This window comes from Channa argus, chromosome 17 (genome assembly GCF_033026475.1).
Source record: "Channa argus isolate prfri chromosome 17, Channa argus male v1.0, whole genome shotgun sequence".
Taxonomy (NCBI): domain Eukaryota; kingdom Metazoa; phylum Chordata; class Actinopteri; order Anabantiformes; family Channidae; genus Channa; species Channa argus.
In genome coordinates this window covers 936223-952192 of record NC_090213.1, presented here as the reverse complement: position 1 = coordinate 952192, position 15970 = coordinate 936223, and the positions used below count along the sequence as shown (strand labels likewise).

The following is a 15970-nucleotide window of genomic DNA, read 5'->3' as shown; positions in this document are numbered from 1 at the left end:
GAGTTTGACATTTCAAAAACACAGAACAGAATTTTTTGGAAAACGGCACATAAATGTGAATTTGAATGAAAATGTGCTTCACATTAAGTTATGTTCCGTGTGTTTGGCCACAGTCACTCGTATTCAGTGATTTACACTTGCTGTAAAAATCTGTGGCAGTAAGTGGATTTCTTCATGCTTTAGCTCAGAGGCTGTAATTCCTGTGACTTTAACATAAGATGAACTTTAGTTGTAGCTTCATTTCACACATCCGTTGGTGCACTTCAGAAGTCTGCAGTAAGCAGTAAGTTGGCCCAGTTTTTTATTTTCTATTAAGGTATTTTGTGGACGTCAGTTTAGTTTCATCACTTCTGTTTCTTTTAAATCATAGATTTTCATAAGCTGAGCTGCACCAGATGAACATACTCTGTATTCATATGCTACATTTAGATTTTACAAGATGTATTCTTATATCAATTTCTTGTTTGAGGCCTGAAGAGGCGAAATTCAATATCTTCAAAATGTTAAAATGAATGAGAATCATTCAGCAACTATAATCTGTGATGTGCTGTCACAAATGCTTCTTTATCGTCAGAGAACCATTGTTCTGTGATCCAGTACAGAACCATCCCATTAGAAATGTGGCCAGATTAAAGCTGCAGTAACTGCTGTTTAGGTGTCGGTATCGTTCTGTAGGTCTGATGGGAAACGGTCGACTCGTCTAAGTTTTTGTTTGTTGTGAGTGACTTTATCGACACAACAACAGCAATTAAACCTGGATGCTGCTGGAAACGAAGCTCACTGCGTCTTTAATGTTGCATTTTCTCACAGAGGAGCTGGGAGCAAAACTGTTTTATTGTTTGGACTTTGGTTGCAGCAGCTCGTGTCTGTGCAGGTCTGAGCCTGATAAGACCCAGACTGGAGGATTATGGTAATAACAGGCTGCCACTGAGTGACTGCTGGGTCCCATCACCACAGTGCGGGTGGGCGGGATGCGGACGCTTATCACTGTGTTGCAGTGGGCGATTCTTCACACGCTCACATGACGGGCGACACCTTGATTCTCACTGCAGCCGGACAAAGAACAGCTCAGCGGTTTTATCACCAGACGAGGATGAAAACGGCAAATGGATGGTGATTGTTTTAAATGCACAAACGATGCTGCGAGTGAAATGCCACTGTTTTCCAAAGCAAAGGACTCTGACCAGCAGATATGATCAGCAATAATCAGTAATGAGCTTTTTACCTTCAGGCTTTGTATTTTTAAGGGCCGGTGCCGCATTTTTCAAATGCTCATAAAACTCTTTGTGTGACTTTCTTCCACTCGACGAGAGCACAAAAAACAAATGAAACTGGGTGGTTTAGAAAGAAAAGAATCCAAATCCAGTATTTTCAGGTAAATGTTTCATTTCCGTGCGGCCGAAAGCGACACACAAAGCCATTTTTGTGGCGCAGCGGGTCTGACGTACCCCACCACCAACTCATCAGATAAGAACGCTGCTCTGCGGCTCCTTCAGCGGAGCCGGTGACCTTCAGGGTTCCTGAATCTGCTCAGGTCTGTGTGTACCAAGGTTTCTCAGCTTCACATTGAGATTACAGAAAAACAGAAAGGATGTTTGGTGCATCTCTTCCAGGACGCAGGATGGGATGAAACTGTATGTACAGTTGCCAAGGAGACAGCAGGCAGAAGGGTAGTTGGAGGCTGTTAACCCACACACCCTGTGTTTTCACTTCAGGAGACGCTGTCGAGGACACAGCACAGGTAAGACAAAGCGTTGCTACAACTTGGACACAGTTTCTCCTCTTGTTGCACATTTTTAACTCCATCTTCAGGTTAGTGCTGAAATAATGAGAAAGAAGTTGACTCTGACACAGCTCTTAGTTTCTCCTCTGTGCTGATGTTTCTTGCAGTGCAGAACAGCTCAGGAGAGCTGTAGCTGGGGGAGGCTGCAGCTTTAAATGGACATAATTGAGTGTCAACGATCACCACATCAGATGCAGAGTAACTAATGCAGGCAATCAGGGGGCTGACACATGCTCCCAGAAATCAGAAAACTGAGAGAGAGAAATGCATTAGCTTCAGCAGCCTCAGCTGTGTGTCCGTCACGCTCCCACGCTCACTTCAATTCCCATTTCTCCCCTGGTTGCAGCCCACTGGAGCCTGTGCTGAGGAATTATCTGCTGTCAGGACCCGAACAAGACGCCGTTGCGCCAACAGGGAACGGAGCTGGACGGGGTGGGGGGCTGAACCATGCTGTCCACAGCCGTTCAGATCCTGGCATTCGTCCTGGCTCTTCTGGGTGTCCTCGGCATCACTGTGGCCACGCTGCTGCCCAACTGGAAGGTGAGCAACAACGTGTGGTCCAGCGTCATGACCCCCATCTCGCAGATGCAGGGTCTGTGGATGGACTGCGTCTGGTACAGCTCCGGCGTCTTCAGCTGCACCATGAAGAACTCGGTGCTGTCACTGCCAGCCTATCTGCAAACCACACGGGTCGCCATGGTTCTGTCCTGCATGCTGGCGTCCTTTGGGCTCTGCCTCGCCTCCTTGGGGCTCAAATGTACCCGCTGGGGGGGCAGTCACCGAGCTAAGGGGCACACGGCCATCGCTGCAGGGGGATGCTTCGTCCTGGCCAGCTTCCTCTGCCTGGTCCCCGCATCCTGGTTCACCAATGAAGTCATCACCGCCTTCCTGACCACAGACCTGCCGGACAACAGCAAATATCAGCCTGGAGGTGCTCTGTGTGTGACGTTTGTCTCCGCTGGATTCCTCCTGGCTGGAGGCGTCATTTTTTGTTTGTCATGTCCGGGAAAAAGAACGAGGCGCCCTGACTGCGCTTCCCCCTCCGATCCTGACAGATTTGTGCTGTGCCGAGATGAGCAGCGGAGGAGGGAGCTGCAGACGGAGCGCGAGCAGCCAACAAACAGGCAGAACAAAAGTGTCCAACTGCAGCTGGACAAGGTGAAGCACAAGAAACCTCCTCAGGAGAAGCCCGAACTGAATCAGCAGCAGAAGCTCTACTCCTCTCCGTCCAAACCCCCTCCAAAAGACATCAAGGACAGCTACAGCCTGCAGGAGTATGTTTAGTCCTCACAGCCAAGTGCTGAAATGTGGAGTTTTCAGCTGAGCCCGGCTTTTGTGCTGGGGGAGGTGTGTTTCAGGGGAATCGTAGCCAAACGATGGATTTAGCTGAGCGTCTCCGAAAGGAGACAAAACGTTGGAGGTCTGTGAAAACTAAAAACTGCTGCAGCTTCCCCAACACCAAAGGTCTAAAGGCCAAAAACCGCTGAAGCTGCTGAGTTTAGAAAAAAAGGCTGTGAGTTCTGAGTGACATTGAAAAGCCATCATTTTCTAGCTGTAGATGCTGTCGTCCTTCTGTCTGCACCCCCACACTCTCTGGGACAGTGAGCAGGATTTGATCCACCACCAAAATACCAACATAAATAAGTTTCTATTCTGTCGAGGTAATTGCATGAAAAATGTAAAAGGACATTTAAAAAAACAGGATACACGTAAATTTAATAAACACAAGAGTCCAAAAACAAAACCTTCCAACACGTCAGGTCTTATCTTAAAAATGCAAAGCTCTGCTCTGGCTCTCACGTCCACTGAAGACCTTTTCCACTGACTGCATGTTTTTCATGTTTCAGCTTCTAGTTCTATAAGCTACTGTAACTCCAGACTGTGCCTAAGGCAATAATTTGTAATTTCACGTTGTTGAATCCTGATCCAAAGCATCAAAACAACTCTGTCCGCTCCGTCTTTTCCCGGCAGTTCAGTGGGAGGCGAAAGGTGCAGAGTAGCATGGAGAGAGGTAATGATGCTCTTTGCTTTCCCATTATCCTCTCACCACGGTTGGATGCACACTGCACACACACACACACACACACACACACACACACACACACGCACACACACCACCACTATTTCATCTGTATGAAGAGGACATCCAGCCATTTTCTGGATGTAACTTAAGGCCTGCTGGAGACAGTGGAGTCCATAGTACTGTGCATGTTCAGTGGCAGAAGTGTCCTTTAACCTGCAGTGAGCTGTCAATCTCACCTGCCAATGTTTGCTGAGCCGAACACCCACACTGCCTCTCAGGAAAACCTGCAAAAAAAAAAACTCTTTAGAGGAGAAAATGGAGCTGAATCATCAGCCCTTCAGCAGCATTTGACTGTCAAATGTGGCAGTGATGCATTAATGTAGAAAACAGGACACATTTAAACAACTAGGAATCAAAAAAAAAAATAAAAAAATCTAAGCAGTGCCCAAAGACACAAAAGGCAACAGAAAAATGTATGTGCTAATTTATGTAAGTCAGTGTTGGACTCAAACCTTTGACCCCTGCTGCAAGTGAACCACTGCACAGTTTTGATGAGCTAAGCTTTAAAACCCATGATTTATCCAGCAGCACCTGAGTGCTTTAAACAGCTCGAGTGTTTTATTATTATCTGGGAAACTAAAGGTTATTTTGATTTTTGTTTCTTCTCCTACAAATGATGGTTATTCTGATCAAATTCACTTAAAATACATAAGATATTTCAATTTGCATAAATGTTGAACAGCATTGTTTAAGAATGACTCTGCACCTTTGTGCTATTTGAACATCTGCATGGTGTTTTTCGCCTGTTATGTTTTTTTGCTGTTTCGTTTCTTCTGACAGGTTCATGCTTCTGTAAAAGAAAATAAAAATGACAAGTGATTATTGCCACACTTTATATGTTGATTGTGTAAAAAAAATACACAGATTAATTTTGTCAGAATGAAACTAAAATGCAGGAAACTACTGAATGTGAACGATGGTAAGTTGAAGAGCTCTTGATGTGCAAACTAATTTGTTAGAAAGCTATGTGACTTAGCTGCATTATAATTCCGCCTCAAGTATCAATGCGTCTGTATGGGGCTGAGAAGGCACATGTCATCTAACAGGTTTACTCGAATGGCCACATCATAACTGCATGTTTCCCCATTTGTGTTTCCCAGTACAACGACGTACAAGTTCCAAATGGGAAAGTTCACTGTTCAATCCACAAATATGAGTTAAAGCTGTATCCTGCAAAGAAGAAGCTACATGTGAACACGATCCAGAAACTCCGCCGTGTTCTCTGGGCCAAAGGTCATTTAAAATGGTCTGAGGGAAAATGAAATGCTGTTCTGTGGTTGAATAAATCAAATTTGAAATTCTTTTTGAAACCAACTAAAGTATTTATTGCATAAACAGGAGAGGGATCATCCAGCTTGTTATCAGCGGACACTTTAAAAGCCTGCGTCTCTGATGGTGGGGGGGTATTAGTGCTTATGGCGTGGGCAGCTTACACATATGGAAAGATGCCATCAATGCTGAAAAGTACAAAAGTACAGAACAATGCTAAACCACATACTGCATCCATCACAACAGCATGGCTTTGCAGAAGAAGAGTCTGGGTGCTGAACTGACCTGTCTGCAGTCCAGACCTTTCACCAATAGAAAAATTTTGGTGCATCATAAAATGAAAAATCCAGCTACAAAAGGCCCAGGACTGTTGAGCAGCTAGAATCCTGCATCAGACAAGAACGTGACAACATACCTCTCCTAAACTCCAGCAACTGGTCTCCTCACTTCCCAGAAGAAGAGGCGCTGCTACATAATGGTAAACATCACCCTGTTCCTACTTTTTTGAGATGTGTTGCTGCCATCAAATTCAAAATGAGCCAATTTTCCATTCAGTTTTAGCAGGTTTTTTTTTTTGGAACTTACTTGTTTTGGAATTGGGGTTGTAGATGCAAAACTTGGCTGAAAAGAGAATTACAAGATCCTCGGAATAAAAAGTGTAGTGAAATATTACAGATTCCTCCGAGTTTGAGTCACAAACAAAAAGCCTCATTTCTTGGATGGGATGATGTCATTTAGCAGAAATTATTTAACCGGCCCACCTTCTTCCATGGCTCCGTGCTGCAGTTCTAACGTGCACAGGCCTGTAGGAGCTTTTATCAGTGGACAGGGGTCAGCATGGTAGCAGCAAACACCTGTTGATCCTGGCCAGTGTTACATTTCTCAGCAGTTTGGGCTACATGAGCTCTTTTGTGGGGTGTTGGTCTAAACATGACCCTGTTTCCGGTTCCCCGTTGTCCTTCCTTGGGTTCCATGTTTGGTGGGTTCTGATACCTGCGGAACAGAAACACTACGATGTTGGAATTCTTGTGTAGAGATGCTTTAAAGCCACCATTAAACAGAGAGCAACTAGTTCTACTTCTGTTTGGTTACAAAGGGACAAAAAGACCCACAAACAACTGTTTATATAACAACTAGTTTTTTGTTCTGTCTCCTTCATATTATGGCAGGTTCCAAAATTAAGTTGGATTGAAAATTTGATAATTCATAATTTCAAACATATTTTTTCTGTTTATCTTAAGCCTACATTTTCATGTTTCCGTAGCACAGGAGGTTTCAGCTGATTGTGGCACAGGGACCACAATTATGTCTAAGAAGCAACCTGAGGACAACTGTTGTAGGTAAGGCACAAATTACCCTTTCAAGATCTTTTATGTTTGCATACATTTGATTCTTAGGAAGCAATAATTATTAAATTAATTATTAAATGGATTAAAGGGACCACTTGCAGTGCCTTCAAACACCACCAGAGAACCATGGACCACTGGATAAAACTTAGACTTTAAAAAAGCTTCTGTCTCCTCCTGTTCATTCAGTTTCTTAATTTCAAACTCCAGCCCACAGTGTGGATACAGGTGAGGAGCTGTGTAGTTACTATGAAGCATTTTTCTGTCTTTGTTTGTATTTATGCATGTGGAAAATATTCAAAGTGAATTCTTTGGTTCTTGAAGAAACCAGGAAGTGAAATTAGCCTTTGTTACTTGAACATTTTTAGAGGATTTTCTACAAACGTGGCTCTGAGCACTAAAGCCAAACAACCCCAAACTTAAAAAAGTGCCTTAACAGCAGTACTAGGATTCATTTTTACCAGGAGGAGGTGGAGCTGACATGTTTGATCTTCTTATACATAAAACAAGAATGAATTTGAGGTTTATATATTATATTATATTATTAAACTTGTGAACTTTTACAATAAAGTTTTTGTCTGTAAACCTATTAGTAATCTTGCATATTGTTGTGTATGTGTACAGAAGGTTTTGCAAGTTGTACATTTAGGATTCTGCCTGAAGACGGCTACAGACATAAAAGCTTTCTTGCCAACCTCAACAATCTGCTTAATCATCTAGGAATGAAATCAAATGAAGTGCTCCCTGCTTCCCTGGGCCTGTCTGTGTGCACGTTCGGGCTCTCAGGGGATGAAGACCTCTTGTTTGAGCTGAAAGCCTCGTCTCATTACAGTTGTAGCTCTGACAGGGCTTCTGTCTTACTTTGTGTTCCTCTAGGGGTGGGAAGTGAGGAGTCTGCATTAGTCCTCCATGGTCCTCCCTTCTTGGCACAGGAGACTGAGAGCATCACTGTGACAGACATTTGAAGCAAAATTGTATCTTTGGCCAGTATATTAGAACCTGATTTGAGTTTGAAGAACATCAAACTGTTGAACAATAGAAATTTAAAATGTGTAAAAAGACTGATTATTCACAATCTCTTCACTTGGTATCAGGACAGGAAATGTGTGTTAGCCTTTAACTTCCTGCCGTCGCGCTCATAACAGGAAATTATTCTTCTCGTATAAGTCATGTCATGTTCTTTGAGTGAAAGTGAAAGTAAAACCTGATTGGGAGGTTAAATTCTTCCTGGTTGTTAATAACACAATATCAAGAGTCCAAAAAGCGGAAACTTTCATTCTGTGTCAGCACACTAAAGGTAAGAAGTTAGTGTTTTCAGAGGTATAGTGCATTTTATTTCTCTTTGTAAAACTGGTTATTAGTCCTGGGATATTGAAAATACAGCATGTTTTTTAGGCATTTGTGCATATTGTTGTTTCCTGTGTTGTTAGTCTCAGTATACTGACTCCTTAGCAAAAGGTACTTTCAGTGTGGTTATTCTAATCCAAGAATTTATTTCTTTTCCGCTGTACTGTGCTAAGTCAATTTAAATCATAAATCCTTTTCTGTCCAGCAATGGGAGGAGAATCCTCTAAACCTGCTCCTGCATCTCCACGTAAGATTGATCAAAATGTCATAGATTTTGGAACATTAATTGTAAAAAAAAATCACATATTGTACACTAATATTTTTTCTGTAACATTCGTCTTGTACATATATTAGTTCTTGAAGAGGAATGGAGGAAAATAAACTGGCAGTGAGTTTAAATGTTTTCTCTTTCAATGAAAACTGAAAAACAGCTGTTTAGCAGTTTTTTTCTCTATTTATTCGTTTAAACTTGAATAGAATGTGTTCTTCTCTGAACAGAGACAAAAAGAACCCTCTGCAATATGTGAAGAACTACAAACCATTTAATAAAGAGGTGCAGCTCAGGATTCTTCTTCATGGAGCTGCTGGGGCCGGAAAGTCCAGTTTTGTCAATTCTGTGCAAAGTGTCTTAAGAGGCAGGATGATCCAAGAAGCTTTGGCAGACAACACATCACATGGCTGTTTCACCAAAGAGGTATCTACTCATTAAAAACCTACATCTGCAGAAGCTGACTTACACGTCAGCTCTGGGGGAAAGAAAAGGCAAAGTTGAAGGGTTTGTGCCTCTGGCTATGAGTTGGTTTATGGAATCACCACTGAATAAAAACAAAACCTGTCTGATCCATTTTCCTAATTGTGTACTGATGCTTATTGTTGTTTTATGTTGTTGAAGATTAATTCTTCTCCTTTTCTCATCCACAGTACAAAACCCACAAGATAGAAAAAGGAAGTCCAGACACCTTTTACCCTTTTGTCTTCAATGACATCATGGGTCTGGGGGTAGATAAGGGCGTCACAGAGGATGACGTGAAACTGGCTTTAGCGGGACACATAAAGGATGGTTACACTGTACAGCTGCTAAATACTTTAAAAACTATTGTTTTTTTTATTTTTTAAAGTACCACTATTCATACTGTACATGTTTACCTTGTTTTCCAGTTCCATCCTGGATGCAAAATATCAGAAGACAATCAGTTCTACAACAAAAATCCAACTGACAATGATAAAGTTCATGTTCTGGTTTGTGTGGTTCCTGCCGACACCTTATCTGTGATGAAGGAACAAGTTGTGGAGAAGATTCGAAACATCAGAATGGAAGCCAGTCGGCTGGGTGAGAGCAGAACTTGTTCTGGTTATTCTGTTATATAGAGCAGGTTGTCCTCCGCCAGCAGGTCGTCCAGTCCAAGTTAACTTCTGGTGACTCCAGCAAAGCTGGACACATCAGGCTGCTCTGCTAACTTAGTTAGCTAAGTTAGCTCATGTCAAATATCAAAGTAAACAAAAGAATCGATGTGACACCAGTGGAAGTTCAGTTATTCAATGGTCTTCACCACAGTCACAGCTCCACCAGCAGCATTTAGCTGACACTATGTAGTGTTGTATTCTGGAGTCTGCATGGAAGCAGTGGAAGGACAAAAAGCAGTTTGTTACTAGTGTAAAAACTTGTAGGCAGCAATGATGGCTTCATGTACATTATAGTTATTTTCTGGTATGAATCTACTTCATTCCTTTTAGGGTTCAATTCATGTGAACCTGTTCTTGTAATACCAAGGAAGCAGTTAGCAGACCAGACTTGGCAGATGTATTCCAAAGACATGCACCATCTCACAACCAATGTGTGATTACCTCTGTATGAATCCCAGTGCTGAACACAGAGCATGATCCAGAGAGGACATTCTGGCCAGAGGTATAATCCAAATGATGGAACTCAAACTGAAAAAGAAGGTGACACAGCACAGCATTCGAGCTGCTCTGGTTAGTCATTTAGTGGGAAACCCTAAAGCTGTGTCTAGGCTAGCTGCTAGCTAGCAGCCATTAGAGGAAGCTAAAGCTAATTAGCATCAGCATGGTTCTGTTTCAACGGCGTTTAATCGACGCACAACAATCTGTGATCACCGATTGTTTTTGGCAGCAGTGCGACGGTTGTGCCGCACTTCGGTGCCCGTTCCTACCTATATGCTAAAGGCTAACGTTAGCAAAATCTGTGGTTACAAACATTTCTCTAGTATTTTTACTCATCGACCAAACTGATGTTTTTCTTAAATAAATTTCACCAGATAGATGTTTTCCCCAGCTTTTCTCGCACACTAGCTAAAGTCTCTCCACTCGTCTTTCCTTAAAATGACACCCAGGAAACTTGAGATGACAGGAGACAACAGTGCTAGATAAACTAACTCACAGTTAAAAATGTTTCGTTAAGTTATTTTCTTCAGAAAGGTAATAAAGACAGTGTGGAATCTTTAAACCAATTTGTGTGGTGGACAGATTGTACTGCTTATTTATTTAATTGAAATTAAAAAAATTATTTAATTAATTTAATTAAAAAAATTTATATTTACTGCTGAAATAAACATCACACTCAAAATGATTGTTATTGTTATTCATAGTACAATTTACTGTAATATTTGCTGTACAGAGCTTCTACAGTAGCATTTCTTCACAGTAATATCTGTAAAAACTACAGAAATCTCTTACAGTCCAGGTTTTGTGTAAATACAAAGACTTTCATGAACTCACTGTAGGTTTCTGTCTCTTGTCCTGGCAGGAATTCCCCAAGTGGCTGTTCTCACCAAAGTTGATTTAGCCTGTCCTAAGGTCAAAGAAGATCTGAAGAACGTCTACAAGAGCAAATACCTGAAAGAAAAGGTCTGTTTTTACTTGAACATTGACACATTGAACCATGGTTGATGTCTGCATCAAAGTTTTCTCTGAGATTGAATGTGTTGGACTGATTATGATGTTTAAATGCAGATGGAGCAGTTCAGTGTGAATGTGGGGATTCCCATGAACTGTATCTTCCCTGTGAAGAACTACCACGAAGAAATCGACCTTGACGATCGTGTTGACTCACTGATTCTGAGCGTTCTGAGAAACATCATCAACTTTGGAGAAGACTTTGTCAACAGGAGGCTGCGCAAAGTTTAGACAGAGTCATTCATTCTACAGTTAAAACTTTACTGGAAATTGGAGCAGGAAATGTACTTATATCATAAAATGGAAATATTAGACAATGTGTCAATCTTGTCAGATATCAATGTTTTTAAGCAATTATTGAATATTTAGCTGATTAATGTCATCAACATTTAAAATTTAGAAAGTGCTTTGCTTGTTTTTCTTTATTAATATAGAAAAGAGGATGTTACTGTTCAAAACAAACTTGGTTAATTTAGACAATAATTTTGTCTTTCAAATGAAGCCTCATGGGTCATAGGTCAGTCTGAAATCAGAAGGAGCTTGATATGTTTATGAAGGACCCTGCTTCTGAAAGCAAAGACAGATACTAGTAAGTTTTATTTTATTAACAATTTCTGCAAAAACATCTTTTCTGCTTCTGTCAACTGTCATGTTGTGTTTGTAACTCTGATGTTTGGGAAGTACTGCATGAATAAATATGAGTGGTGTAAAAACGAATAAGTTTTTGTTTATCTGATAGTGATGTGTGGATCTATTTAAGCAATATGACTTTTGTGATATTTGTTCAAAATCAGTTTCTGTGAACATTGACACACATGAAGCAAAACTACTGGAAAGTAGTTCCACTCAAAGTAGAACAAGTGGAAGAAAAAATTAATTCTAAACTCTCAGTTTTTCAACTGATAAAGTTAAGATCCAATAGTTTTATGAACTCACTTCACATGACAAACATTTTCCCAAGTGGTGAAGATATGTTTAAAAGCTTTCAGACAAAATTCTAAAATCACACATTATAAAGAAAAATGATCTCATGAATCTAGTGTTATTTGAAAATACGATGAGATGATAATGTATTTAACTGAAGTGACTAATTTCTGTGGAGAGTTCGTGTTGAACTTGTCTTACAGAAGCATAGTTCTGTCATCTCCATCAACATTTTACCTGTAGAAAACATCAGTGTTTACACTCAGGGTTTTTCTTCCATCTGGGTTTTATCTTCCTAAAAGTCAAAAAGACAAAAGAGTCGACTTTAGCTTCATTATTAAAAACGCTGATTTCTGTGGGACTGTTTTTATCTTTGGTAACAACAGATATTGTGGGATCTGTTAAACCCACAGACACAGTGACATGTGGAGAATCTGAAAACAATGATGCTGCTGTTTGTTCTGTTCAAAATCCTGAAGCTGATGGAGAAAATGACATTTTCATAAATGGAATTTTGTGTGACAATATTTCAGGTTGATGATTTTCACAGTTCATCATCTTCTCACCTGTATTCTCTCCTGAAAACTGAGGGATGAAGGTAAACTGATGAGCATCTCCACTGTACGGATCTTTAACGTGAGTAACTCCTGAATGAGGTGAGATGTTGGAAATGAGGATGAACAGAAAGGCTGTGATGCAAAATCTGCCCCATAACCATCAAACAGCCATGTGTGACCACACTGTTTATATGTGGACTCAGAGTTGCTTAACGTCACCTCATCACTGCTCTTCTGTTCAGTCACTGGTGATGATGCAGATCCGAAAAACAAGAGTCAAATTAACTTCATCTCTGTTTTTATAATTATTACAGTATGAGCTGAAACATATGGAAATGTAGAGAATTAAAATCCTCTGTGTATAACACTTTTTTTTCTCTCACCACAGTTTTTTCTAGGTCCACAATCCTAATAGCAGGTTGTAGTAGACTTGAGTCTCAGCACACTGGAGGTAAAGCTGAGCTGAGTTCATTTCTTAATGTTTAAAAATCATTTTCATGAGTAAGCAACATACACTATTGAACGGTTGTGCATCTCTGTTTGTCTGCATGTGTCAGCCCTGACATGGACTGTCGGCCTGTCTTTTGGATTATGACGGCTGGGATTGGCTACAGCACCCTGCAGCCCTAGACAAGAGAAGGAGGCTGCTGATGGATGGATGGATGGATCACAGGTTAAGGTGAAGGTTTTTTAAATATAGGCGTTAAGAAAACCAAATCCAACCCCAGTTAAAATGACCTTTATGCATGAGGCTGGAACATTAAGCAGGAGTTCTTATTAGTTTGAGTCAAAATCGTAACACACAGCATCAGCAATGCAGAATGAGGACGTGTGGTCACCTGAGTAGAAGGTCAGTCCTCTGTCCAATAGTCCAGCAGGAAACTATAGGTGTTTTATTCAGTTCTTTCAGACTGGCTAACAGGTCATTTATAGGTCACTACTGACTCTACAAAGGTGTCAAAAAACAATGTCCTCCCTGGAAACAGTCCCCAAATTCTTGTTATGAAACACTAAATGTATATTTGTGTATTTGTATACAACACTGTAACACTGAGCGTCACACAACGGGGCCTCTACTTCTCACACCACAACACTGACAGTGTCACCAACATCGGCGCTACTGCTTCTGTCACTGCTACACCTGTGCTGTCTGGTTTCCATGACAACACATCCAGGTGATGTGCAGGGAGGCTCCCCTCTGGTCCTCAGAGCGAGTTGCTCATGGTGATTCCTGAGCTCAAACAGACGCCGGCTGATGGTGACAGACAAGTCCAGAGGTTGTTGCTGTGTGTCAGTCTGTGAAAGCTGAGGAATGTTGGCGTCTTAAATCCTTCGGCCTGTCACACACTAACTTGGAGGTGAATCAGATGCTTCGATCTACAGCCACAGGGACATTTACAAAATGTACATAACGGTCACATTTGATGCCTTTCGACTTTTCTAAATGTTTCCCTAATCCTTCTTCCAGCCACTCGGCTACTCTGCTGATGCAGATCATGTTCTTCTTAGCATAACTGCAAACTCATAGTCCGTCTGTTTGTTTATTTGGTTCAGCTATTCAGTAATTAAGTAAAGTAGTGAAGTAAAAATACATTTCGTCTTTTAAGAACCTTCAGTCCCACAGGAGACAGATCAGATCATCCTGGGAAGAGAACGATCAGATGAGGGGAATCCTGAGAACAAGCCGTCACCAACAGCAAGATTTCATTTTGACCAGTGTCAACGATTCAGTGACAGCAGCTGCGACTGTGGTGTCAGTGCTGAAACAAACTGATACAAACAAACTGCACCACAGCTAGAGAAAGACCAACTGTTACTCTGTACGTCTGTGGACAGCTTGTAACGCACAAACTTCCACCTCTCACTGTGACTCTGAAGGACAGAGTGTGTCCCAGGTTACGGATGATTTCAGAACTATTAAGGACCATGTTCATGATTTTGTGCATTTCAATCTTTTCTCTCCCGTTTGTATCTTTTCATACCCTTTGATCAGAAATAAAGTAATAACGTGTGACGTTTTGTTGAATCGATATTAAAATTCATACATCACATGTTTATGTCTGTGGGCAGAATTTTTACAAGTGTGCCTCCATTTGCTGCAGGTTTCTGCTGAAACTGCACAGTGTTACCAGCAGAGGTCTGTCTTTGTCCAGATCCACTGACGATGTGTTGAGACATCAGCATGAATTTAGCTCCGGTTAGTTTCCGTTTACTGTAAGAGTCACGTTTTTCACTCAGTGACTCCAGGAATGTCCCTAGAATTAGTGTCTCCTAAGTCCCACTAAGCTTCGTCTACAATGACTGATGACACTTTGCCAAAGCAGCTTTTATGTTAAATGTTTTTTACATTTTCAAACTTATGACAGAAACCAGAGAAACTCATGCACCACGTTCAGCCCGTTGCGCTGTGGCCGGAGAACCTGCTCCTCTCTTCCAGATGGTTGCTGGTGTTCGCCGCCTGTTCCAGCACCTTGTCGCACTCTGCCAGCTGTTCTTCTACCTGTGTGACCTTGGTCATGGTCTCTGCTAACCTTTGCTTCGTCTCCACACACTGCTGTAACCTCTCTGCCTCCCGTTTTTCTCTCTCTGTCAACTCTTTCATCGTCTCTGTTAACTGATGCTGTAACTCCGCGAACTTTCTCTGCCGCCTCCTTTTTCCACGCTGCCAGCTCCGGGTCGCTGTCTCCCAGCGGTTTCTGTCTCTCGGCTAAGTCCTTTTCCATCATTTCCACATGTTGTCGCTCTCCGCCAGCAGGTGCTTGGTTTCCACTGTAAAGTCCATGCTGAACTCACCTGTGTGCTGACCAGGTGTGACTCTGGATTTTGTGTTGTCCGCCAGATCTTGTTCAGACATTTCGTCTCTAAAAGTTTGTAGCAGCAAAAAACTTCATCTGTGTTACGGCACAAACGAGACTGACGATGATTCTGACAATGATTACTGGATTCCTTTGATCTGATGTGACGTCAGCAACCCAGCCTGTTCGGGTCTGGGTCTCTGTGAACTTCTCAAAAGACATCAGGCCGCGTTCTGCGCACCGAGATGTTCACCAGATGATAAATATGTATATTCATACCTCCCAGGCCACGTGTGACAACTGTGACACTGCTCATTTTCCCTGTGGGCTTTTAAACAGCCCTGAATCGTGTTCACAGCACTGCAGATTCACAGAAATGTGATGAGAAGCATTTTTTGCTTTTGAATGAGCAGCGAAGGGCAAATGTATTTTATTTGCATAGTTTTATGTATTCTGATTAAATTCAGGCGGCTCCTGAATAATAACAAACTCAACACAGGCCCCAATGCAGAAAATACAAATACAATTTGAATTTGTCAACACTTCAATATTTTCTTCAATCATGTCCTTGTTTAAACAAACAAATAGGACAAAGTCTGCACTGCAGGACTTTATTCCCCAAACGAACAGGCAGCTCTTAACTGCTAATCCATGATTATAGATAGTAAAGTACAACTCAGATTATAAATAAAAGTATAATGTCGAGTGTTGTACACTTTTCTAATATTGACAGAATAATATGTGTAAATATCAAAACAAATACCATGAAGGCTGAATCATTGCATTACTTCTTCTTTTCCTTTGAGCTGTTCCCTTTCAGGGGTAACCACAGAGAATTATCTGCCTCCATCTAACCCTGTGCTCTGCATCCTCTTCTCTAATCAGTCATCTGGCAAATGTCATTTCCAATTTTACAATGTTAAAATGATCAATAACAGTTCACAGCAAAATGT

At 41.4% G+C, this 15970-nt stretch overlaps 2 protein-coding genes across 5 annotated transcripts; both read left to right on the top strand.

Moving 5' to 3' along the window:
- Positions 1 to 1025: 1025 nt before the first annotated feature.
- LOC137102944 (claudin-20-like) lies at positions 1026 to 5677 on the top strand. Of its 3 annotated transcripts, none has more exons than XM_067482886.1 (3): positions 1026 to 1534; positions 1614 to 1741; positions 1891 to 5677. In XM_067482886.1, the coding sequence occupies exon 3, from the start codon at positions 2231 to 2233 to the stop codon at positions 3065 to 3067; it is 837 nt and encodes a 278-aa protein (XP_067338987.1). In that variant the 5' UTR covers positions 1026 to 1534; positions 1614 to 1741; positions 1891 to 2230; the 3' UTR covers positions 3068 to 5677. The 3 variants fall into 3 exon arrangements, with proteins under 3 accessions (XP_067338987.1, XP_067338988.1, XP_067338989.1); XM_067482887.1 differs by having other exon boundaries at positions 1026 to 1741; positions 1891 to 1981; positions 2130 to 5677; XM_067482888.1 differs by having other exon boundaries at positions 1026 to 1741; positions 2130 to 5677.
- Positions 5678 to 7653: 1976 nt separating this feature from the next.
- On the top strand, positions 7654 to 11461 carry LOC137102943 (interferon-induced protein 44-like). Of its 2 annotated transcripts, none has more exons than XR_010911310.1 (8): positions 7654 to 7778; positions 8034 to 8075; positions 8183 to 8216; positions 8327 to 8522; positions 8750 to 8896; positions 8987 to 9158; positions 9563 to 9734; positions 10593 to 10693. XR_010911310.1 is itself a non-coding variant. In XM_067482885.1 (8 exons), exons 2-8 carry the CDS (start codon positions 8036 to 8038, stop codon positions 10970 to 10972), a joined length of 864 nt encoding a protein of 287 aa, XP_067338986.1. In that variant the 5' UTR covers positions 7657 to 7778; positions 8034 to 8035; the 3' UTR covers positions 10973 to 11461. The 2 variants fall into 2 exon arrangements, 1 of the variants encoding a protein (XP_067338986.1); XM_067482885.1 differs by lacking the exon at positions 9563 to 9734 and adding an exon at positions 10799 to 11461 and having other exon boundaries at positions 7657 to 7778.
- The last annotated feature ends 4509 nt before the right edge of the window (positions 11462 to 15970 follow it).

Coding starts and splice junctions, on each gene's coding strand:
- LOC137102944 (XM_067482886.1), top strand. CDS start 2,231: ATGCTGTCCACAGCCGTTCAGATCCTGGCATTCGTCCTGGCTCTTCTG.
- LOC137102943 (XM_067482885.1), top strand. CDS start 8,036: ATGGGAGGAGAATCCTCTAAACCTGCTCCTGCATCTCCAC. Junction 8,523..8,749: donor ATGGCTGTTTCACCAAAGAG/GTATCTACTCAT, acceptor TCTCATCCACAG/TACAAAACCCACAAGATAGA. Junction 10,694..10,798: donor GCAAATACCTGAAAGAAAAG/GTCTGTTTTTAC, acceptor GTTTAAATGCAG/ATGGAGCAGTTCAGTGTGAA.